Source organism: Calliopsis andreniformis, chromosome 7 (genome assembly GCF_051401765.1).
Source record: "Calliopsis andreniformis isolate RMS-2024a chromosome 7, iyCalAndr_principal, whole genome shotgun sequence".
NCBI lineage: Eukaryota > Metazoa > Arthropoda > Insecta > Hymenoptera > Andrenidae > Calliopsis > Calliopsis andreniformis.
The window spans coordinates 6,785,127-6,811,963 of record NC_135068.1 but is presented as its reverse complement, the minus strand read 5'-3'; the positions used below and the strand labels follow the sequence as shown (position 1 = coordinate 6,811,963).

General features: G+C 38.9%; 1 protein-coding gene across 2 annotated transcripts in view; it reads right to left on the bottom strand.

The window, feature by feature from the left end:
- The window catches only part of Atg16 (Autophagy-related 16), a 537,024-nt gene that overhangs the window by 38,515 nt on the left and 471,672 nt on the right, over window positions 1-26,837 (bottom strand). For both annotated transcript variants that reach the window (XM_076382311.1, XM_076382313.1), the window contains one exon: window positions 1,132-1,252. In XM_076382311.1, coding sequence (XP_076238426.1) covers window positions 1,132-1,252 — 121 coding nt within the window. The remainder of the gene's footprint in view (window positions 1-1,131; window positions 1,253-26,837) is intronic.

The following is a 26,837-nucleotide window of genomic DNA, read 5'->3' as shown; positions in this document are numbered from 1 at the left end:
GTGAATTTTCGGCGAGCTTTTACAGGGATTTTTCTCGGGGAGTACCTGGTCCTTTTAAGGTCCAGCGAGCAATAAAGAGTTTAAGGCGCGAGTAGAGTCTATGGACGGTAATGGAGGTAATGATGTTTAAGTTTAGGGAATTTTTTTATTGTTACTGACAGTACTGCGTGACGAGGGATATTTTAATTAATTGGTATTTAAAGTGGCTCTTAAATATTATTGGCCATTCCCTATACACTAAATTGTAAGACACAGAAATTTAGGAAATTAGTCCAGCCACGGTTTATTCTACTTCATATTTTTCTTTTTAAGAGATTGAAATAAGAAATAGAAGAGTATTACAGCGCTTCATTTAGATAATAAGGAAACCAATTTTAAAGTACCAAGAACTTACTGAATAAATTAAGTATCTGGCACTTCAGCCATATTAAAATCGTATACTCACTTAATGTTATAAAACAATTCTTAACAACTTGAAAAATGTATTACACAAATAAAGCAATCATATTTATGGAATTCGAAGCAAGCAACACCTTCAGGAATAATATTCCATAGCAAAATATCGAAGAGCTAATTCTACTGAAAGAAATAAAGTGACTTAGGAAATTGACATGAACTCAATGATCTTCCCTGGCAAACCTGTACAGCAGAAAACACGATGTTGAAAAGTTAACGTCTAAACTACTTTTTCCGATGACGAACCATTTCTAATCGCAAGGAAATGACCCTACCCCAAAAAGCAGCGAGACAACTCCAGTCGTCCTATAAACTCGATTCGATCCAGTGCCACTGACAAATTATATAACCAGCAATTAAATTTCCATAAAACAAGTCGTCCCCTTATTACCGAAGGGTAGGAGGCACGGTGAAACGCATGGACGTGGCAACAGGCGTTCATCCTAGGCCTGGCCACGCATATTCGTCGTTCATTTTGTTGTCTCGAGACGCCCGTAGGTGTATTAGCATTACACATGACTAATGGGAATAATGAGGAACGTAATTACCCCTAATGCATCGCGTTACTTTTCTGTCTATGGTTACACAGCGCCGTTCACCGTGTCCAAGGCACGGATGGAACGCTCGCGCCGACGGGCTTAAACGTTTCTATTTGTTTCCTCTGCGCTTACTTACACGCTTTGTTACGCAGGTCCCAAATTTTTAGAGTACGATCGTAGCTGCCTGTAACGACTTTTGAAGGGTCGCCAAGAAACTTCGCCGCCATCACCTTCCCGCAGTGGCCCGTTAGGGTGTGCTGAAACAGAAACCAGGATACTAGGATAAGTGAAGAAATTAGTAGTAATGGGATAATCTCTGCAATCGGCGGGCATACTGCCGCGAGTAAATAGGGTGCTCCAGCGGTTTCGAGCGGCAACTACCAATTTGCTTCAATGCGAAACTTTTCGGACTTGTATTTTATAGCTGGTGAAATATTAATTTGCGTGCAAGCTGTTTCTGAGTAGCAGAATTTTGGGGAAGGAGTTTCTGTATGAAAATATTCGTTCAAAATGAAAACTAAAAACAAATATTTTTCCATATGGGATTTTAGTTGTTAAAATTAGTAACTTTAAGGGTTGGGGAAATATATGTATACCAGTTTGCAATGATTTCCTAGTTTAATAAATAATATTTTAGAATTCTAAATAAACTATTAATATTCTAATGAATATACAGGGCGAGTCATGCAACTGTATCTCCTGAATTTTCTTGTACACCATTTGTTGTATGAAAAAATATTTCGAATAAAAATTCTTTGGTATCAAGAGCAATATGCCAAAGAGGAGCACACTCTCGATACCAAACAACTTTTATTCGAAATATTTTTTCATACAACTAGTTTACAAGAAAATTCAGGTGATACAGTTATGTGACTCACCCTGTATATCTTGAATGTATTATAGATTGGTATCTACCTATTTAGTCAGCCTTTAGTGCTCTTTTAAAATTTAAGGAAAATTTTGTGTTTGAAAAGTTCTTTGTTAACACTGTAGAAAAAAAATTTGTTATCTAAAATTCTCGTAAAGTAACTGTTCCCTCAAATAAGGGTTTAAAAAAATCAATTTCACTTAATATAGTTGTAGCTTAATTATTCTACTTATGAAACTTATATCTATAGTAATATTAGTTCAATATTTATATAACTGCTTTTTTTATTGTTGTGTCAATTGACAAAGAAGTTACAATTTCAAATAAATTTTCTGAGAAATCTATTTCCCAGTAAAATCTTATTCTACCTATTTTCTCAATTTGTGTTTCTTATTTGGAATCACTTGTTTTTAAACCAAACCAACTGTTTTAAATATTCTGCATATTTTGCAGATTAGAATTTATTATAATCACTTTTGACTTTACTTTGGTTGGTAATAAATAAACTATTAAGTATAATTTCTTTGCAAACTGTTAGAGAATTTTAAGTTCGTATAAAATAGAGTACATATGCACATAGAGAGTGTATATGTGTACATAGATATCGCAATGAAACTTTGAAAGTTTCCTCCAACTTCATAAAAAATTACTTGATACAAAAGTTCGACTACTTTTGAGGGTTCATAATTTCTAGAACAAGAACTTTTCTATCTCTATTCCTTTCAAAATAACTTTTAACTTTTTTAGTATAACTACAGTTGTTTCCATAAATTTACAGTGCACTATGAAACCATAAGCAAAATGTTTCTTTTCCTACAGAACGATATTACTCTTTATGTAAACTATATCGTGACTCACAACGTAAGAGAAGAGAGACAATATTTCGTTTAGAATTACCAGTTGATAAGTTAATTAATATAATTGATACACACGCTGGTACTTTATAATAAACAATTAATTACTCACAGTCTACTATTAATTAGTTATATCTCTGCCATAATTTAGACACTGTAATTGCATTTGCTTTACATGTTTCTAGTTCAAACGCGAATTACTGCACGCCTAAAGCAAGAAATACTGTTTTCAATAATTAGAAGTTTTCGCTGCGTTTCAAATCTAAAATGTAACGTTCCAGAAGAAAGAATCTTAGAACTACACTCTTTAAATGCAAAATTATTAATAAAAAAATACTAACTCATAAAGAACACAAAAATTTCGACACAGTGTACGCACATGATCATAACTTATAACTGAATGATAGATTCTGGCGTCTAGCAATAACTTACGGAAGTACACGAACCGTCACGACGACACCCGAATGCAAACGCGCGAAAAAAACGTCAATCAAACATGGCGGGAAAATCAATTTATTTAATTTTTAAAGTGTAAGTTAGTTTCTACTTAATATTAGGTTATTTTTCAAAGGTCTGATTATTATTTATTTGCTCTAAAAAAATTTTTGTCTGTTTAAACATACAGCATGCTTTGTTAAGATAAATATTTACAGGGGAAAATATCGAGATTAACAGAATTCAGTCGAGATACGTAATGTTACATAAATTTTCATTAAAATATAAAAATTTAAAGAGAGAACTAAATTCATTTATCCTTTATACTCCCCAAACATGATTCCCACCGATTATTTTAAACCTACATTGTGTAATACTTTCAATAAAGCGAGAAATATATTTCAACAGTAAAAATACTAAAATTTACGTGGAAGATTACAAACAAACATACCTACATAAACTCTGCGAATGTTAAAAACTGCTTTAAAGCAAAAGAAAATATGTGGCCCTTTAACGTTACATTTTTGGAATCTCTAAAATGTGTGGAATTGACTTAATAAAAATAAAAAACGATTGAAAACTTAGGAAATAATATCGAAAAAATATCTGCAGCAATCGACCTGTTAAAATCATCGTTTTATTTATTCGAACAAAATTGATATCGAAATTTCATTGCATGAAAGAAAAGAAAATATGTGACTCTTTAACATTACGCTTTCGAAATCCATAAAATGTGTGATATTAACGTAATATGAAAGGACTAAAAATTTACAGAACAATACTGAGAAAATATGTGCAGGAATCGACTCGCTCAAATCACTAATTGTCTACTCCAAAAAATTGACTTTAAAATTTGATTGCATATGCACTCATTTGATGAAGACGGCCGATAAAGTTTTATGTGAGCCACTCGTTTGTTTCCATACGATGGGCGCCTCTATCGTGTCCATCAAATCTGTTTGAAGTGTGTACGTTAATAGCGTAAATATCTCATTCATCTTGTTAGTCGCTAATTAGTTAAAAGTATCTCCGCGTTGGCGCCCGCGAGGTTATCAGATCGAAATCATTCACGCAGCCTGAGAATCTCCTGCTTAGACTATGTATGAGAAAAATGAGGAAATTGAAAAATAGTGGCTAGAAACGTCTCTTGCTTCGTAATTGCGCGATGAGAGTGATATTGCGTAACTTCCTGGGACCTCCGAATCCTTCGAGGCACCAAGGGCAGCCATGTTGGATACCAGTCCCGCTCTTTGGGGTACATGCCCTCTCAAGTGATACAGGATGTACCATAATTGCGTGAGAGATATTTTAATGATGTATTCAGCACTTGCAAGAATGACATAAGTTCACATAAAGATATTCTGATTTCGGTTTGGTCATAGGGAATCTTATTCTCTAGTCATAAGGAATTTTGCTCCCCATTTAGTCATAGGGAATTTTATGTTTCTAGAGCACTTTCAGGAATTGTAAACGATTGTCTTCAACAGACGATCGTTTGCTAGAAATTTATATTTTCAAGGATATTCTCTGCTACATATTGAAATAAACAAGGTATCTAATGTAATAAAGGGAATTCGATTTTAGGAACTCTAAATACCTATGGTATTTAAAATGTCTGCTCTTTTCATTTCCTACATCTTTGTACGCATATCCGAAAATAGAAGTACCGATATTTTCTAAAGCCATCTTTATTCTGCTTTGGCATAGCGGTAAATTTACCTTAAATTTAATTCAAATCCTGCGGAGTCCATAGCAGTGGTAATATTATACATTCCTAAAAGTCATCAGGCTGAGTGGATAGATGTAGGAGGATTCAAAATAAATATTCATTATTGTGTGGGCTGAGATTTATGTCCAAGATATGCGCAAGCCACGACACGAAAACGCGCTGAAGATAGGGAAAGAGTTAAAAGAGGAAAAAGGATTCCAGTAAAGTCTACCGTTATCGCCTTGTCCCGATTCTGGTGAACTCGGTCCAGGAACTGGCACTGCAGATCGGAATTCCACACTTATCTAGTTTATTCACTCTTGTTCTATTAATTTTCGCTCTTATGATTTATGATGGGATATAATGACGCATGGCGATGTATACCCAAAGACAAAGTATGTCAGGCGCGTGCCAATGAACAGATTACAATCTATTGCGTTCCTAGATTATCTACAGTAATAACAAACAGGGCAGTTCTGATCATTATTATTATAATATGTTAAAGAATCAGCTTCAAAGTAGGAGAAAAGGTTTCAGGATTTTCTGGATAACTTGGAAGTCTAACAAATTAGACTGCGATTATTTATTTGCATTGGGGTAGCTTCTTTATTAATGTTAAATATATAGGAACATGTTATTAGCTTTGATGGGTTAAGTAGAAAATTCCTCGAAACCCAAATTGGTTACTTTAATTGTTAATTATTATTGATTATGCGCAAACCTATTAGTATGTGTTCAGTGAACCGTGTAAATAGAACTCAGTAATCTGTAGCGATATTCGTGTTTAGCTCGATTGACATTTTGCAGAGTAGCTTATGCATATCCTGCACTTGTCATTTTAATATCATAGAAATGGAGATACCTGCATGAAACATGATATCTATATTATGTAAAATTGGACACATGACCTAATATATTTCACGGCGTTATTTTGGTCGAGAACAATATCCAATGACGCGTGCATAATTTTCTGACGTTTAATAAATATTAAAACGTTTTCTAATTTATAATAACGTCTGAACTTATTTAAAAATTCGGCATGTTTCCAAGGAGACATAATTAATAATTAATATAATTGATATAAAGTATTTGTCATTTTTCCTAAATAATGAAACTATGCAAATGTCGACGGATGAATCATAATGTACAAATTATCCATTATTTGAATGATTATTATTGGTAATTAATTGTATCTTAATTAATTTCATCTTAGTTAATTAATTACTGACAATAATAGAATTAGTTAATAATATTTAACTGATGAAATATTACTATTATTGTCGAATGTAAATCTGATGTAAATAATATAATGAACAATACAAATAGACAAATGAGAGAATTGCGTAAGCAAGGTACTGTTGTTATTACAAATATTCATTTCATAAGAAATATAAATTGCAACGAGCTTTATAAAATATTAAAGTGGGGTTAAAGTTACTCGTGTTATCTAACGTGTTACTTATTTATATGCTATGCATTTTAACATTGCAGCATTCAACTTTATAAATTTTAATTAATTTCATTTCGCGAGAATTGTTAGAAAACTTTGTTCACATCTGAATTATGAAAATTAAAACTCATTTATTCGTAAGTTTATTAAAACTTATATAACAAACAGAAAACTTGCTTCAGTTGATTTTTCTGTTAATTAAATGATATGATAGCAATTTGCAGTTGAACGTTACTAATATATCAGTAACAATAACAACAAAATAACTTTGATTTTCCCAGATAGATTACGTAAAGAATTCAATTTTATTTGAACGCTACAAAATCTTGTTTTAAGGTGTAAAATTTATTTTATCCACATTATTCGGATCCACTGTTGTAATATTGACCTAAACCATATTTAAATATAAAAAAAGGCAATAAAACATTTGTAATTGTTAATTATTTTTAGTGTAATAACATTAAAACAAATATTTCATATGCTTAGATGAAAAATTTGGCCCCATCAATTCACAGTCATAAAACTAACCTCAAAATATTCAAACCAGTAAGAATAGTATATTCACACTTCATTCATGGATATACTTAAACAACGAGATGGACAAACTTGATAAAATTAGCGGACACATTATTCAACACATACCATCTTCCTTTCGCCATTTAACGGTAAAGAATTCAAGTGCGACGCCAACAAGGAGGGCACGAACAACTCGAGGGCTCTTCCTTGTAAAGGGAGCGCCATGAAAAAGAAGAGTTCGCCAATTTTAAGGTACACGGTCGTCGGGGGCTCTTGAAAAATGTCCTAATGTAAATTAATGGCCCCGAAGTTTAGCCAGAAGGGCTGCAGCGTGAAAGAAACACAGGTAGGAGGAACACACCACCTACCCACGTTATACGAGCTAAGGAAGAACTTTTCTCGCGTCCATGAAGGGGGTGGCGAAGGAAGGGTGAGCCGAAGTATACGATAATCTAACGTCTCGAGAAGTTCGCAGAAAGTGCAGGGGCGAGACCGCGTCTCTTACGGGGAACATTAAACGATCCGCTGGGTCTTTTTTCTCGATCACCCTCCACCTAAAGAGATTTGGAGATACGATTGTGCGCCCTTTCATAGCACTTATCGCGTTCGACATTCTTTTTGCGCTGAACTCTATGAAACAAAGCAGGAGCAGCAGAAACTTATCTTTTCTTCGCTAAATCTTCCTTGTATCCACGTGAAATACTTCTATGAGTGTTCAATTCTTATTTCATATCCTAGTTAATGCGGAGATGGAAGTTTGGTTTGGTTTTAGGTCGATTGCACAAAATGTCCTATAATAGAGTGTCTGATTTGCTTTCGTTTTTCGGTAATAATGTCTTAAAGTTAGCACTGGGTTCTGAAATGAAGAGTAACTCGTGCATATTGTTGAGACAAATATATTGAAAGAGTTCGTTGATCTAGAGAATTCGGTTGCTTGAAAAGATTGTGTTTATTTTGGAAGATACTGAACACGTCTTAAGACTCTAGATACAAGTCCTTTAATAGGACTCTAATTGTAAATGGTCCTATGGAACCAAATATCATCTCTTTTGATGTGCTTAACGAGAACAGAAGTAGTATCGAAAATTCAATTTCAGTAGTATCAAATTGTATTTTATCAGAACTTTTTATTTAATTCGGTATCAAAATAAATAGGTTCTCGAACCCACAAAAGATTCGGTTTCGAGACCGAATACCATCCCTGTTGTTTATACACACGATTAAATAATCTCTGCCTTTGTCTAACCTCTCATAGAAACGTCAGCTTTTAGGTTATAATTGTATAAAGATTGCTCATCGTCAGAAATTCCGAACCTGAATTCCTAAAATCTGCTAACTGACCAATACATAGGATAAAAAAGATTTCTATTGAACCAAAAATATTCCCTTTACCATCTCCACCCACCCACTATTCAACTGTTCTGTATTTCTAAACCACTCTACACTCCACATAAATATGATACCGTATCCGCTGATCTAACCAGTTTTCAAAGTCAATCTCCTTGCAAAGGAGATTCCTAGAGCGATTTTGTAACGAAAGAAGGGAAGAGTCAAGTGAAAATCTTGTCTCCACTTTTCATGAACCTTTGCACAGGGAATTTTATCTTCGTCCAACCGATCTCCTAGCTTGCGTATCGAATTATACTGCAGCATTCATTGTGCAGCGGAAACCATCTGTTGCGAGGCCTGTCAGCGACTCACGTCAGAAAATAAATCCAACTTATGTAGGCAACCACCTGATACATAACAATGTCACATCGCGTTGTATAATTGTGTAATACGTCGTTCCTCCTGAAAGAGACTGTCAGACTATAAGGACGAGTCTATGGGACTACAGATGCCAGTCTACAACCTGCTTTTATCGTCTTGCCCTTTTCTTTTGCGCGAAGAAAAAAGAAGATCCTCGACGATCTATTCGCGCTTCTGTTTTGTCCTTCGAGTGCACTGCACACCTACGAAAACCTGTTCACTTCGGATCCTGGCGTTTCACAATTACAATCTTCTCTTGCAGAGTGCACTCGAGACCTTTGAAAAGGATCTGTTCTAATGAGACAGTGTGAGCGAAGGTGCCTATCTTCTGAGGACTCGGATTTGTTGTGCGCTGTCGGAAACAAACAATATGAAAGGAATTTGCGCACTCACCTGCTCACGTTTGAATGCAACTAAATGTGTTCAAATCTACGTTGGGTATTCGTCTTCAAGATGCAACTATAAAAATGGTAACATCGCTTGGAACAGTAATTCATTTGTTGCTTCGCGTGGTGTGCAAAGTGTTTCGTAAATGGCGGTGCAATGGAGACTGATGGCTTGGAATGAAGATGGCAGAAAGTGAAATCAATTTTTTTGAAAGACAATCTTTTAGACCACCCAAAGTAAAGTAGACGTCCTAGTATCAGGAAACTGAATCTAATTTTATTTCAGTTCTTTCGTTTTCTTCCTAAATATGAATGTTCATAAATACTCAGAGTCCGCTAGTACCAACAATGACATCCTTCCAAAAAATCCTAGCACGCACTATTCTCATAAATTTTTGGTGTATGTTAACTGCTCGATATCAGTCACGAACATGAATTGCATACAGGGTTGCCTTGCTTAAACTGGAACTTGTACGTGTTAGGTGTAGTCATGCTTCAAAAAGATCCCTCTCCCCAAGTGGTGGCGACAGCAATGAACATGTACGAATAAAATCTAGGGAACATGTAACGAGAACTTACTGTACTTGAATTAATCTTCCAAGCTCAAAATCAGAACGTAAATAATTTTGTTTTCAGCAAAGACACACGCTGCTGCTTGCCATTCTCCAAGTCCGCATCTTCCTTTCATTCCAAGCGCTGCAAGAGCCCCAATCCCAGGCAGACAGTGTAAACGCGCCACCATAGAGCTTGAAACGCGCAAGATTCACGAAATACAGCCGATATCGCCCTTTTTTACGAGAAGCCAGAGGAAGCGGCGGAAGACGTATGCCAGATACTCAGAATAAAGGCATAAACCTGTACGTAAAGGCCAATCGAGAGCATGCTGGCGGCGAGATTCGAAGCAGATAGAAGGAGTGCTACGAAAGAGGAATAGGTGGATATCCCAGTCTGTACAAAGGTTCAATTAAAGTCGATAAAAGCAGCGAGGAAAGTAACCTCCTCCCAGGAAGTATCTAGCGACCCCAGTTTTACAGCCGGATTCGTGGCGTTTTTAAAGCCAGCTCGAATCCTCCAGCGTTTCATCACTGAAACCGCGCTGGCAGCTCCTCAGCGCGTAGGTGATCGCTATATATTCTGGTATTTCATCCAGAAACTTAAACACTCCTCGCTGGAATGAATTAGCGCTGTAGGAGTAGGCCTGGTGGCTGATTGAAGTTAAATTAATATGTCGTATAACTGTACGCGCACCTCGCTGCGTAACAAGCTTACAATCGCGACACTGTGATTGATCACGTTCTCCATGCAAAGTTCAAGTGTCTTCTGATTGTATTCGATTTGACGTCTTAATTTGTAGCCTCCGGTAATCAGTAGGCTGAACGTGATCTCTTCCTGGATGGATCCCTAACAATGACATCGGATTGCTACCAGGAGGGTAATAACATTCTGAGAGACGGAGTTGGGTATGATTAGTACGTGATTCGTGATCTGAGTTTGAAGGATGTAAGTTTGAATTTGAGGCAGTTGTTTGGACAGATTGAATAGGCTACTTCGAGAGGATCGTGATGATGCGTTTCGTGAGGAGAAATATAAAGAAATGTTGCGTAAATACATTCATTAGGATTGTGCCAAACAGAGCTGATGAATTAACTATTCACTGCTTTACTGCGTGATGTCATTCTTATTGATTATTTGTTATTAGTATTCCATTTTAGGAACGTCGATTTTCAAATTCCAACCTTTGAATGTATTGCTATAATAATTTTCATGATTGATAATAATACTTAATAAAATATAGTAAGTAAATATTCATATGTGATGGAAGGACTAAAACGATAATTGAATCATTGTGGTTATTACAGCGCACTAAAAAATATATACTTGACAAAGATGGCTAAATATGAAGCATATGTTTCACTCCGCCATGATGATTTACGAATTCCGTGCATGCGTAGTGTACACTGCGCATGTAAGACCAGGGATACCCAATATTTACTATGCCTCGTGCAAATAATATTTGGTTCCAACAATATTCTATTTCTATAATACCATAGACCTTCATTATTCATTATAAAATAGAGAAAAACTCTTTAGAATAAGCCACTGGTAGATATTGACATAATACACATAAAAGTATTAATAGCAATAAGCTGAGATTGTATTCTTGAGAAGATACTATATTTAAAACTCATTGTTTGAAGTGTTTCTAACTACATATCTCTGACTATTTCTATTCTTAACAATAGAACAATTCAGTTCTGGAATTTCTAGGATAATGTTAGATGAATCAGTTAGCGCAATTTCAATGTATGGTATCAGTGAATTTATAGCATCAGTATTCCCACGCGTGCGTGACTTTGATCACGTGAGAAGCACAAGCATTACGTATGAATGAAATCTGTTTCATTCACTTTTCATGAACTCCAAATACATCTTTATTAATCTCAGTCGTTTTCATTGAATAGATAATATGCAAGATTAATTGAGCTTGCAATAAGGACAAGGCAATTCATAGGGAACAAGAAACCAAAGAAAACATTGAATTCTTGTATAGCCTGGGCACGAAGCTCTTATCTCAATTCAAAGGTGTCTGTTCCTGTTCCCATTCAGATAAAAAGTCCCATTTCACAACATAAATAATCTTTCTTCGTTAATTCAAATTAATCTGTAATAAAGCTGGGAAAATTATGAAAATGTTTATCAGTGCTCTATAACATTCTGATTTAACAGTACAAGTGAAAATTCAATGAGGATTAAAGAATTTTCTTAAGAACATGGCGAAAATGTAGCAAGAAAATGATAAGGTACTTAAAGAATTCAAAGGTGGTACTAATTTGCTTCAGAAACATTTTTAATTACAGTTTTTATCTGATTTTCTCAGCGTGACTGATGGCAAATCTTTAAAGGCTCAAATATTCAAATATTCAAATTTCCTAAATACATAAATATTTAAATCTTAAAATTTTGCAATATTAGAAGTTTTAATATTATTTCTTGATAATATTAAAATTAATATTTACTATTATTTCTTGACCAAAGCCTCAAAAATACAGATTTTGTCCCAGCCACATGAGCCACTCAGTACAATTACACCAATTCCAAATCACCTGCTACGAACATTCCCCAAACAAAACACTCATAAATCCCCTCAAGCACCAACTCAAAGTCCTTCAACGATTCAGATTCCCTTCACAAAAATCCCCCAACGAAAATGAAGCTCCACGTCATGGCGTTCGGTACGCAAATCGGGAATCGTTACGTGAAGAACAAACGTTAGATACTTGCGCGGAAAACATCTCTCACGATGGAGGACGAAGAGCACATATGCTTTCACCCTGTGCAAAGTTTGCGCACAGTAGAACGCTTGCACGCCATCGTATCGTGGCGATGGTTCTATGGGTGTCTGTCGTTTTTCACCGCCGCTTGGTTAATACGGGCGCGGTGCGTTTCCGCGAAGCTGAATTCCTCTTCTCAGCGTCACGCCAGAATTACATCCGCGCAGCGAGCGGCGACGCTCCCGTTTTGATTGGCGAAGCTTGTCGCCGCGCGCTCGATACTTGATGAGGAGGCCACGGGGATCGGTAGCTGCGGGCTGACGCAAAAAGACGCGATACACGTGACTCAGCGGCATCGTGAAACGACGTCCAACGACGCGACCCGTCGCCGTTTTATTGGTTTTCCGCGAACGTTATAGGATGTTAATCCCTTAAGGGCCTTTCACGCGGCAAGAACACCATTACCAGGTGACGCGGCGTAGGGGCGACAAGTGAAGCACCGGATAATGCACGCGGTTAAATAGAAATTGGAATTAATTGCCAGGACGAGGATCAAATTAATCGTTTGATCGTGAAATTACCGAGGCCTGCCGATGCGGTAAATAGCTTATTATTGATACGATGAGAGCTTGATGAAAATGCTTTTTATATTGTTTATTGAAGAGCACCGGCTGTCTGTTTTGATCGCTTTCATATATTTACTCTCGCATCAACCATCGTGGTTATTTTTCACTTAATTGGGAAGTTATTAATGGCGGTTGCTGTAGTAATAATAAGCCTTGTGACAGTGTAATTGATAGGATGTTATGCGTTGGTCTTTTAAAGATCTGTAGTTGGTGATGGATTGATGATAATGGGGAAGTTGGAAATTAGGGTGCGGTATCGCTTGCTGCCCCGAATGGATTGAAAAAGCAAAATTCAATATGAACACATCTCACTGCTCTAGTAGAGAAAGTGACCAAATAATTGCACCTGCTGTTGGTTAGACTCATGATTTAACTTGTACTGGCTATTTACATCTAGAGGAATAGAAGCCAACAAAAATATTCATTTATACCACATAGTAAACTCTTGTTATATGTTCATCGTTCAGGATCGTTGAGAAACATATATTGCGTCCAAGGTAGGTAATCGCCTCTCTTGATCAGTAGCTGATTATATAGTATACATACATATACATACTGTATCGGGTAAAATCAGATTTAAAGAGGATAACCCTTCGGTGAGAAAAACCATGAACATGTAACGAAAAATATTCACAAAATAATCTTTTAATTTAACTAATTTCGCTGTGTACCATTTCTTCTCTAAATGAAAATAAAACTCACGCCATTGTAAACTTTACAGAATTCCACGAAAACAAACTATTGTCATATTCATCAAGAAACGTTTTGCATTCATCACGTCACGAAACCGTCTCGCTACCTTGATACATACCAAAGCAGCACGGCAAAAAACAGCGCGGTTGAAGCGTGGGATGTGAGTGGTAGCACATAGATACTCGGAGGCTTTTATCGAAGAATACTTGGGTCGCGCCCAAGTGCCCGACTGCTTGATTCCTTCACCCCTTCAGCGGGAGCCTAGTAAATCTATATTTCCAGGGCCGCGACGCTAGGAAAACGGAAAAAGCTATTTCCTTTCTCTCTTCCTTTCCCAGCCGGCCTGTTTTTGCCCTTTTTGTCACTTCGACACTGGTTGCTGGCCGCGGTCTCATCTTCGATCGCGGTCGCCGGGGAAAAATAAAACCGGACGCCATCAAAAGGCGATAAATTACTGGTGACGGGTAAACATTCCCGTTTAATTAATCCCATTAGCGGGCCACCATTTGCCGAAATTGAGACATCCCGTTTTGTCCTAATTGGATTACCATAACGGAATTTTAATAAAGGAATTACTGTTATAATTGGTCGACGGAGGCCGCGAGTCCTTCCCATCCAGTATCAGCTCTAATAACTAGCCGAACAACGGGCCACTCGATAGGGGTGTTTTTTGAGATAACTGGCCGGTAGTCGATTCGTCGTATCAGTGGTCAAAGATAACAGCTGAATATTCATATACGCCTGCGAGCCGCGGCTTGAGGTTACTGGCTGAGTTTAAACCTAAATCAACATCGCATTATTCCGTGCCAGGCAAGAGTGATTTATCCCGTGGGATGCGCGAAAGGCACAACCTGAATTAACATGCGATTAAATCCTAAGTTACGCAACGGCTGCAATTACGCGCGAGTAATACTGTGCGGTTCTACCCAATGTACCAAGACGAAGCGGCTCTCCGATCTTCGTAATGACACAAACGGTTATGAGCGACCGCCCCAGGCGCCAGCCTCTAACAAGATTTTAAATGGATCCTTACTGCCAGTGTTTTCCGCTTTCGTCTATACAACTGTGTGCATTAAACGCTGGATCATACTATCATGTGCGCGTAACCATGCGAAATATTCGTAACGATAAGATTCCTTGTCATTTATCAGCGCTGCTGGCTAAGTTATGACCTCTTGTTATGTCTTAGTTACGCAGGGATCTGGATACTGCCTGCTGACTCGGAGGTTATTCTATTTGCTTCACTTTTGTGATATATGGGAGTAGTAAACGTTGGAGATTACTTCTGCTCGTGGTGTTTTCATGTGATCAATGAAAGTGTACTTTGCATGCATTTTGATCCTTTTTCCTTAACCAGAAATATGAGCGAGTATGGTCATTTCTGTTGCCTGTGTCAGTACATAACTAATTTAAGACGTTCTAAGATATTAAAATACGTAATTTTTAATTAAGGAACAGATTTATGAAAATTAAAGTTATTGCACATGCCCTGAAAGCTCGATAACAAAAATGTCAATCCATGATAAATGACATTCTAGGGTAAGAAATGAACTATGTTCTCCCGACATATGTTCTCCTAACACAATTTACATAAAACTAGACACTGGGTAGAGAATCTTCAATCTACTGCAATCCATTTTACCACACCAGTTGTACCATAGCTACAACCTCTGCAATTACACCTGTAGCAATGCTACGAAGAAAATGATACCCCTGAGCATTCAGTCACTCATTTCAAATCATTAGGTTCGCAGACGTAATATTTGACAGCTGACAACGCGAACTGTGTGATCAAGATTGACGGACGACGTTTTGGAATCTCGTTAGCTACGCGTTCTAACTTCGGCACAATGTCTCAAACTCAGCCGTGATAGGTATACACGGCAAGAGGGATCGGTTGTTTGCACAAAACGACCTCAGCAAGCAACTACCGAACAGAAATCAAATTCACCCTGGCATTATGATGCTCCGAGCTTCGAGATCCTTTCGACGCCTGTCGGTGTGCACGCCAGCCCGAGAGTACATCGACACTCGCATCTTGCCGTAGGTGTTGCGTTAGAGGCAGTCGCTTATTGCAGAATCACACAGTTCTGCTGTCGATATTTCTCCTAATTATTGGGTCCAGTCCCTATCGTAGACGCGAGGGATGCCATATCGACCGGTCTATTATCGGAAAAGCTAGCAAGCGACCGTGAACATGACAAAGAAAATGAGAAGGTGGAGATTGCTAGGTAAATCTAGGCACTTGTTATTTAGTAGGGGCCTCCAGTTTCACTGGGCTCGTACTCCAGAAGCAGGCTGGAGAGAAAGAAGACTCCAACTCGACGAAGAAGGTGGTGAAGGAGAAGAGGTAGCAGAGGAAGAAAGGGGTTCGAGGGCGGGAGGAGAGAAGGAAGAACAGGAGGAGGAAGCACTGTAAGGCACTTTACTAGGCGTACATATACAGGGTGGTTCTTAACATGCAGGAAGCACTGTGATGCTGGGTTTGAATCACAGCTTCCATTGTATCATAACAACTCCATCTTTACGTACGAATGGTGTATTGGCATACTATTATAAACACAGACTTCTCCCAGTTATTTACGTACTATTTGATTATCAGCAATTGTATTATTAGCAGGAGGAACAGCATAGAAATGTTCCACCAACACACGGTATGCAAACAGTTCAACATAATATACAATATGCAGACTAAAACTGTTTATCTTGAAAGCTTGCTCTGAGGATACATAAATAATTAAACATAGGTATACATGGAAGTCTTTTATTTGGACATATGATTTCACCTTTTCTGCTCGAGATGGGAAACATTGTTAAGTCTCCTGTTCTGACACATTTGTCCTAAGAAGCTCAAGTCTTCTTAAGAATAACCTGAATATTCAAGGACAAAAGTGTCCAGTTTTCCCAGTTTTAAAATGTAGACGGCAGTAACATGGGAGAAGTGAAAATCCAGAATTTGAATCTCCATTAATGCTCCTAGCGTCCCTGATCAAAATTCCTATCCACATGGACAATCTTCACGCCAACCTTTGCGACTGCATTAGCTAACCTCCGCGCAGGAAGGCAACGCAAAACTAAAGGACACATTTGACGATAATTATATCCCACTAGCAGTCACCTTACTGACAAGAGGACGCTCCAAACACCATTCCTGCGCTATTTAGATGGCTCCCAGGTGTCAAGAAACACCCTGTAGATCGCGGGCGCCTAGGTAGCGAGAGCAGCGTCGACTGAATGGTAGTTTGGTGCCTTCTATACGTACTTACGTACGTACGTATGTACGTAGATACGTCGCTACGTTGGTAACATAGCCAACGTAGCTACATACGTGCAGCCTGTGCTCAGCACCGAAGGAGGTTCGTTGACCGCAGTGAGACTTCTCTCTTCCTCCCACTCCTGGCGTTTCTCCCTCCAACCTTTATCGTTCTATCTGTCACTCCATCCCTCTCCGTCGTTGTCTACCCACCTTCCTTCCGTCTTCCTTCCTCCGTCGAGACTCTACCACGACCTTGGCGATTCAATGCCCGCACCAGATAAATCCCCCTTTTAGATAATAGATTATTTCATTCGTGTAACTAGTCGTTGGTAGCGGTATCCCCCCTCCCCCCTCCTATACCTCGCTTATCCTCTTTCGCTTTCTGCTTTCCCCTTTCAGCGTTCTTCCTGATAACTCGCTCAGCGAAACCCGCGCGAACAAGTGAGTGCTCCTTGGCTGTGCACCTATTCTGTCCCCGACAGTTGCACACTGTCGGTCGAAAATTGCGCTAACAGTCTGGCGAGGTTGTCTAGTTTAAAGAGGGGAAACTGTTGAGTCAATGGATCATAGATTACTTAGAGGACCTCCCATTTGCGTACAAGCGCTGCATGGTCAAGGATTGACTATGCAGGTAGAGCGAACACTTTCTATACCGGCTAATTAGAAATATAGTTCTGCTCGTTAATTCTGAGCTAAACATGAGCAATCGAAGAGCCTAGTGCGTGACTTTTCCTGCCTGAACAGGAAACGTATTAGCTACAGTTAAGGGACAGTATGTTTGATCGTAAAGGATTGCTATTATGTGCTGTACCTAAACATGAAAGAGGTGTGTACCCAGAACAAGTTCTGCATCAAACGCTAGATAAATGTAGCATAAGACTGATAAGTCCAAGTCAAACGTAGCAAGACCTGCTAGTGAGACAGTTTACCGAGCTGTTATCGAGTCCGGCAAAAACCGCTGTACTAAACATAGATCCTAATCAAGTGTGGTGAATGCTATTGAGCCACGTTCCCATGAAGCATGAGAAAGACTGTCGGACCAAGGACAAGAACAGTTAAACGAATAATTTAAGGAACTGTTTTTAATATATTCGTAGCGACTTTCAAATAGTGAACTCTGATCGTGTAAATTATTTTTTTATCGCTTCTTCCGGTTCCCACGAATTTCAGAACTCACAAATATTTCCTTCTTCTGCTATTGCTGTTTAACTCAGACCTAAAGGTTATGACTTTTCAAAAACTTCTTCGTGGAACTATAAACATTTAATCCCTCATCCTGATTGTATATTTCCGCAAATGAGTGGCTCCTCGAATCCCATATCTCAAGCAATTTTTAGCGGGCTTAAGATGATAATCATCATCCGACACTGTAAATCATTTACGCATGATTCGCCATTAGCGGAATAAGTGTACTATGAGCAGAAGCAGGTTCTGTTCGAAACCGAGAACGCATTAATATCCTTACTGGGTATTGCATGATTAAGCGACTGGTTCCAGTTTTTCCGATTCGAACGAGTTTCGCCATGCATTTTCACATATTGTCGGTCACCGCGATTAAGAAGCTAAATGAGAAGAGAGATGAAGCTGGGGTTTTTTCGAGGCATGAAACAAGAAGTCTCTGATTTGTTGAAATAGGAAAACCTGGTCATTTAAGACGCAAAGCAAACGAGTTCTGTAGAAAACTCGTGTATGTTTTAGTATTCACATATTCCACTGTGCGAAATAGCTTGCTTCTATGATCGTTATGTGAAATTATATTGTAGTCCAAGTCCAAGAATCAGGAATGTAAAGTGCAACAATTTCTAATGTTTAAGTATGCAATATCTAATGTTATTAATGGAAACGTATTTCGATATTTGGTAAGGATGAGTACTTTACTGAAAATTAAGTACAATTTAAAATCAGGAATCTAAATGAGGTGCAATTGAAATAATTTTCTGGGGCATAGTTCTGCATGCAGTGGGCCAGTGTTTTCAACAATTTTTACATTTATAAATCTTCATGTGGCCTAAATGTTTTAACCTCATGCACAAATTACCTTAAAAGAGACCACAGTAATCACCAGTTTTTTTGAATTTAAAAAGGAGAGAATATGTAGAAACACGGGTTTTCCGTAATAGCTGAAAGTATTCTTTGCAATATACTTAAAAATTCAAAATGCAAATAAATTATTTTTTATTCAAAATGTTATTTTTTATTCAAAAAATTTTGATTAGGGTTAAGTTCACCTGAGACTCAGGGGTTGTAGGGTCAAGAAATCAGCACTCCAGTAGTACCTTTCACAAAGAGGAAGAAGAAGACTAAAGCTTCATAATATGCATTCTTAAAGAGAGTTCAAAAAACCATCATCGAACGATGTTTGGCCTTTGAGGGATTTATGATAAGAACTTAGGATACGTGGCCATGGAAGAGGGTGAATGAGACTAAACAGTCGTGTTAGCGACTGACAGCTGATGGTTACGTTGGGCCTCCCAGTTATCGGGTGTCGTGTGACTGTTTGGAGAACAAATGTTTGGAGATGGTAAACTGCCTGATGTCATATTGCTAAAAAATAAGAATATTGTTCTTAAAGGATCTGGCAACTGACCATATACCATTTGGTAAGAGAACTGTGATGAATCCTATGGTACTTACCCCAGAACCGTCGAGTGGGAAAGTGTTCTAACAGAATTGCTAATAAATAAATTAAAAATACACTATAACAGAACTATTTGAAATTTGAAACGCTAATAACATTAGAACCAGGAGTAATTATTTTGTTAACTAAATACAGAATACTTAGCTTCATCAGACTCCAATTTCCCCAGGCATCCTCAAGAAAAATCTTTAAAAAAGAACAATATGGCTCTTCACTAGCATTAACAATTATTTCACTAATTTGCTAATCAAGTTTATTTACGACATTTGTAAAGCAACTCTGGGATCGTTGGCTGCCTCAGAAGCAGTGCAAGCAATTCCCATTACATCACCTAGGGAACGCCTTACGTAAGGGGGTCAGACTCACTCGTCAGTTCTCTTTACTCTGGATGATGGATTATTCCGTGTTTGTGTTCGACATTACTTCCGTCGAAAATAGCCACGAAATATCTCCTCTCCCCGAATACATTGAGATATATTGCGTGACTAAAGTGGGGCGGAATAAGATATCTTACGTCGATTTTATTCAGCCCCGTTCGATTCCTACCGTTTGCATAATGCGAATGGACTGCATTACGCGGATCCGAGCTCCCCCTGGTGCACTTTTTCTCAAGACGATCGTTTTTGCTCCACGCAACCGGGTTGCGATAAATCAGAGAAGCCAGAATATCGCCACTGTCTGAGCGTGCAGCGCGAATGACGGCCCTCGTCATCGACGAGTTCTTATTTATGAAGCGGACGCGACCGCGCTACAGTTATCGGGAATCCTGGAAATCGTTTTGCAATCAATTTCTGGCCACGGGATAACGCGTTGCGGTCGGAATCGAATGAACCGAAACCTGCGTGTAACTGGATTATTGAGTAATTACTTAGCAACACGAGTAACTGTACCCTCCCGTTTGCTGACCATGTCACAAATCTTTCCCTCGCGAGGTCCACGAGTGACCTATCGATCTTTGTAGTGACCTTTTTATTACTCTTTAAAGCACTGTGTTTTGTTCGACTACTCGCACTGCAACTTCTACACTATCACTCTGGAGGCTCTGTTATCATTCTGCTCCGTCATACTTATTGGTTGATGGCAGCATGTCATAATGTGACGTTGGGTCTGTCTTCAGGTTAGTATGCCGCGTGATGATTAAAATGTGGAACGGAGAATTGGTTGTAGATATTGAAACCGTAAAAAAAGTAGGAATCTGAGTATGTGTGTTCGATGTTCTAGGTGTTGTCCGAGGCGTTACAGCTTCTAGATTGGTAGCCACGGCAAGGATGGTGGTCATTAGATGGGATTTTGTGTGAAGAAATTACATCTTAGGCAAGGAAAGTACTGCTCACTGTACTTTGTTAAATGATAGTTCAGAGGAGTAGTTACTGGTTTATTGGTTATTATGAGACTGTAGATGTAGAGTGATTAAATTGTTATTTGCTTTAAAATACCATGGGCTTCATGAACTGTACATCCGCTCCGGAGCGACACGAACGAAGGCTTAGAAAAATGCCGCTCATTCTGGAGTGATACGAACGCTCCGTTATTTTTCGATTATCTCTGAACACATATGATTTAAACAACGACAATTGTACATATTATGGCTGCTTACATAGTAGCAGTACAAGCGATGATCTAACGTTGTTGTTTTGATTCGGGAGCATTTGGTTTCCAACAAGGCCTAATCACCTAACTGACGCTGCTTATTTCTTAACACAAACAATATCATTTGAACAACTTCATTTACACATGGACTATAAACTAATCCATCCAGCTGCCGAAAGTTCCACTGCTACACCTAAGAAACACAAAGTAACCTTTTTTCCCCTAACACCCTGAAAAGAAACTAAGATAACAGTAATGTCAAGGAGGTCTCGCTGAAGTACCACCAGTAGAAAAATATATTAGGTGAATCAAGCGAGACATTCCACATACCTCAAGACAATCTAAACCCAGATCGAAAGAATTTGACTAAAGTAGGATAAAATCCTACGAAGATCTGATACCGCGCAAAGTGGTCTCATAAACTTCGAGCAAGGCAACCTGAATCCTCTCGACTATTCAGAACATTCGAACGGAGATGAAAAATTCTTAGTATCACCGATTGCCACCAGGAATTTCCACTTAGCAAACTTTTGACGCAGCCGGATCAACATAATCGGGATTCCAGTAAAACAATTGGATATTTTTAGCCCTGTTTCCCTGACTTTCGCGTAATCGACGATGGAGGGGGGGGATGGTCCCGAGGCAGCTGTCTCGCGGAAACCGCACAACACGGCCGTGATCGCCCGCGGGGAAAATGTGGCAACGCGGAAAAGCATCGTGCAAGGCAAAGAACTCGTGTGCACCGACCTTAATGCAAATTTACTGGCGGCGCTCTTTCTGTCTCCTTCGTTCTCCCTCTTTTTGCCTTGCATCCTCTCGTTAGCCGATAGCACGACGAAGCTGATCGCGCAGCAGGAACGAGACTACGCGAGGATGAGAACGCAATTGAACGTCCGGAGTCACGGAGCCTCTTTCGACTCCTTTCGCCTCTTCCTCCTTCCGGCTTGCATGTTCCTTGCGAACGTTCGCGCGCGACCTTGGAATTCTGCCTTGATTTCCACGGGAAGCGGATCTCGAGCGCAGACATTGCTCCCTGCTGCTGGCTACAGTAAACGCAAATGCTTGCCCCCTTATTAGTTGTTATTGAAAATTTCTGGATATTTTAAATATATTTTGTAGAGGTTGTCTTATAACCAAAAAAGAAGAAGAGTTACTCAATTTTTAGAGTCGATTTTTCTTCATTTTTGGGACACATGGTTCTTATTTGGAAACCACCTAAAAAAGGTGTCTTTGTGGGCTAGTTCATAATCGATGATGAAAAGGAGCAAGGTGCTTAACGTCTGCATTACTAAGGTGATGTTTTCAGCGAAAAATTAAATACAAAAATATGGTCAAGGGTTTTCTCTTTGACAAATTATTTAAGTATTTTTTGGAAAAATTATTTATTATTTTGGAAAAATCCTGTTTTTCTAACGTTTCAAGCACAAAATATATACTGAGGTTATGTTTTCATCTGATACAAGGCTATAGAAAAATGTCTGAAAATTTTGTTTTAGCTCAAACTAATTTAGAACCGTCTATCGAAAGACAAATATAAAACAATATAAAACAATAATTTTAACCAATCCTAGAGATAGTTTCGAGCTTATAGTAAACGAATCTGTAATGTCTAAATTCTATGACTATTACTGAAATAAAAATCTAAATACCTTAAAAACTATTATCTTTACATATATAGTATTTGCGAAATTCCTTTTGCCTTTCAATACCAGTTCCATCAGCCAATTAAACCTTTACCTCCAATTACGAAACAGTGTATAGAACGAGAAGACATCGCAGCGTTAATAGGAGTATGTTTTTATAAACACGGTTGAATCGTGACGCCGCGGCAACAGCATTTTTCGAAAATACGAAATTTAGCGGGACGAGCATGCTCCCCCGTGCACGAACTCTATGAATGCAAAATTACGTGGAGAACAGTCTGCGCTCATCATTAAAACTGGTTCGAGCCAATTTCCACTTATACAGTCTGCCTGGACAAGCATTTGTTCGTTGGCCGGCCGATTTGTTGAATAATTCGCGTGCACGTACGAAGGGATACGAGGGGATTCAATGCATAATTAATTACGGGAATTATTATTCGAGGTCCTCCAATTAAGTTTTATAACTTATTCAACTGACGGAAAACAAGCGACGCGAAATGTAATTTACGTAACGTACAGTTCTTCGGCGTGCACTTCTAATATTTTTCTCGAGCTGCTGCTGGAATATGTAAACGAGGTCCGATGATACCACGGGTATATGGAATATGACCCATCAAACCATATTTTTGCAGCGATAATTATGTTTTCACACGTTTAAAATTCATTTGGGTAATCGAGGTATAATAGGGAATGTAATTCGCAAATTCGAAAGTTTGATCAGTATCACTCACAAAGTAATTCTTGTTACTTTTTCCTTGATTACAGTATGATACAGTATAGTACGAGAAAGTACTGAAATAAAATAGTGAATTTAATGAATGGACATGGTCTAGAACTTAGTTGTTTACACACATTTCTATTATTTGTGTATGGGGTGCGGGGTAATATGGAGGTCGAATAACAGCTGATTGTTTTATCAGTACCTTTTTGTAAAATTCATAGAAATGTCTTATATGATTGAATAAAAAGTGGATTATGTCAAGTAAAATGTAGAAGAAGAACTCTGTAAACAATAAGAAAAACCACAGACCGATTAACTAACAGTAACATAAAAAGGCGAAAGACAAATGAGGTTATGTGGCATACAATAAAAGGAAGTGGACATTCCCATAACCTAAAATAAACTTTTAGATTAAAATGAATAATAAAATACACATAATCCAAATAATATTATAGGTATACAACACAGAACAATTAATATCAATATACTAAATCCTTTGAAAATTCGATGGTCTTCTAAACTGGGCACACGATAATGTGAAATAGAGGGAAGATTTTGCAAAACTCCAGGGGAAAATTATTAACGCAAACGGTGAATGAAAATGTGCTGCAATTCGACTGTTATTGTTCTTTGAAGCTAACCTATTCCCTCTGCAAACGGGCAGACTGTTCTCGGCGCAGAACACAGCGGTTGCACCGTTTTGGTATCACAGAGGCATGAAATTCATCGAGGAAAAAACCGCTGTTTTGTTTCCATGCACGAAACGAAATACGAGGTGCAAGGTGTATAGATATTCCGTTCTAAGAGAACATCTCGCCTCTAAGGAACGGTTAGGAAAAGGTGCGAACGTTTTCAATCGGAGAAATAATGGAGCAAGCTCCAGAGAAGAGAAGAATTTCAGCTTCACTAAACAAGTGCAAATTAGTGTGAATTCTTATAGTGTATAAAATATAAATAATGGAAGGTGTGATGTGTCTGAAAATTAAGTAGAATGTGAAAATGAGCTTGAAAACTTACGCAACTATCGAGACCAACATAACGTCTATATGTGAGTACTTTAACACATATCATATTAGATACTCTCTTAAGTCCAACACCTTCAGTTTTACTGTACTTTTGCCATCAAATACTGTTGTAACTTCTAATTACTCATTTCCACTACTATTCAATAACATAACCTGTACAAAAATATTCTATGACTCTGTCAAACCTTCCACGGTAGTCGAAAGGAGTAGGAATAACTGTCTTACATTTCAAAATTGCGACTTTTGGGATTCAAAACTATTTTTTTGAATTTATCAGCCTTCTTAAGCTCTGCAAATTATTACTCGCATAACACGTCCGTGGATCATTGAATACGGACGAATGCTGTAACCTTGGATCGATATGTACTTACTAACTGCTGTGGAGCTTCATATCCTGGCTACTACCTTCGTCCACCAAAACCAGTACCCGTCTTTAAAACACACTCGACGTCTGTGACCAATGGGTCGGAGGTCAGGAGGCACACGTTCGAAGATAATACGAAGTTTCTCTTCACCCTCTAATCTTCCCGAGAATCTATAGAATTAAATGCTACACGAATCTTTATGATTAAACGCTATGATGGCAGAAACGGATTGTAGTAGCTGTCAAGTTTCTGATGGTGATTAGGGGTCAGACATTTGAAACTGTACACTTGTGTACGAGGAAGATATTAATTTAATGTTGAGTTTAATTGATACCATGGTAGTCCTGGAAATTTACAACTGTTGATGATATGCATGAAACTAACGTCCAGAACGTTTGAAACTAACTCATGAAAAATACAGTCCTGGCTAAGAAAAAGGATTTAAACAATCTCCCAAACTAAACTGCCTTAAATAAATACATTTTTATTTATTCTTAAGAAACGCCTCCTTTGACTGTCTCCAAACAAGGTGAAACAAGGAAAATAATGATTAACGAACTACACTCATTATCATACATCATAAACAGACACATAATTTCCAGAACGGGATGATGACCTCATCTCTCGTTCTCACCAACTCCCGAATTTCGCATGAGCGATTAAATTCAATGGTCAGTGAAGCGCTGGCCTCAGAATGAAATGCTTCCGTTATTCAATCGCGCACACGTTTATCTCTGCAATTATACATTTAGGTTGTCATGCGTGCTCCTTCGCCTCTATCTCCCGAAATCTCGGCAAGGAACAATTACTTACCACGAATTCCCTAGTAGTCCCAAGCCGCGACTATGTTCGGCGAATTCCCACGGGGCTAAGCAGGAGCCGAAGTTCGTGGGACAGGAACAAGGCGAAAATATGAAATTTGCATTCAATGTCGGCGCAGTGTATTCATATTCAAGCGGTCGGAACAACACGAAGCGCAAAAATCGCTGCGGCTCGCAGTAAGCAGCGGCGCAAAGAGGCCGTTCCAGAGGTACAAGTAGCCAGCTTGTCCGAGGCGTTGTTAAGTAACGTGGAAACACGCTCGACTGGCATCATGAAGACCATCTTGAAGGCCACTTTGTCCGGCGTGCCTTTGATTTAGCGCGCGTGTCGATGAAAAACGAAACGGCCCACCTACGGTATTGCGTGTAACGAACCGTAGGATCCTGATAAAGTCGCAACGAATAAATCCAGCGAGTCGAGCAGGAACAGTCGGCCTGTTGGCTACGGGGCCGACTTTGAAATTCTAACGTCGAAGCTGCAGATGCTTCCGCCAGGCCACAAAAAGAAGGTGCCTGGACTTGGAGTAAGCGCTGGCTGGTGTGGTGTGTGTAGGAGCATAATTTGTTTTGACAGGTATGGGTATCTAAGAAAAGAGCGGGACAGAGCAAAAAAGGACGAGCTGGATACGGGGCGTGGGCGATCTCGAAACGGGCCCCGAAGCGCCGCAGCAGGATACGGAGGCGATATTGGCTGCCCCTGCTACGTGGCCGCTGCTACCGCCGCTGTCGCGGAGGTTGCGGGACCCTTGCTCCTGGCCGACAGGAAACCCTTGGTGTGAAATTGATTCGTCATTACCTGGCTTGTAAAGCGGATATATTGCGCATTCCATGGTGCCACGGGACGCAGGTCTGTCGATAAATATATTCGAAATGCTGTGGGCATTTTTGAGGGCTATGTCCTATGGATGACTGTATCACATCAGACGTGTATGCTTATGCGCTGACCGTATACGTCTGCCTACACAAGCCAGCCTGCCTTTGTTTCTCTGCTTTTCCTCTGGCTACCATCTTGCTTCGGCTATCAACGCCAGGCTCAAGTAGTTCGTCTACGAAGCACGTGATAAATCGAAGCCATTGAAGCTTGATGCGGGAACGGAATAAGAATGTACCACGGGTCTCAGATTATCCGCGAGATTCCTTTCACAAGGAGGCAGGGTTCCTCTTATTCGCTCCCAGGGAAACGCAGTTCGGGAAGCGAGGTTTTACCAGGATTATCGCGCCGAGGG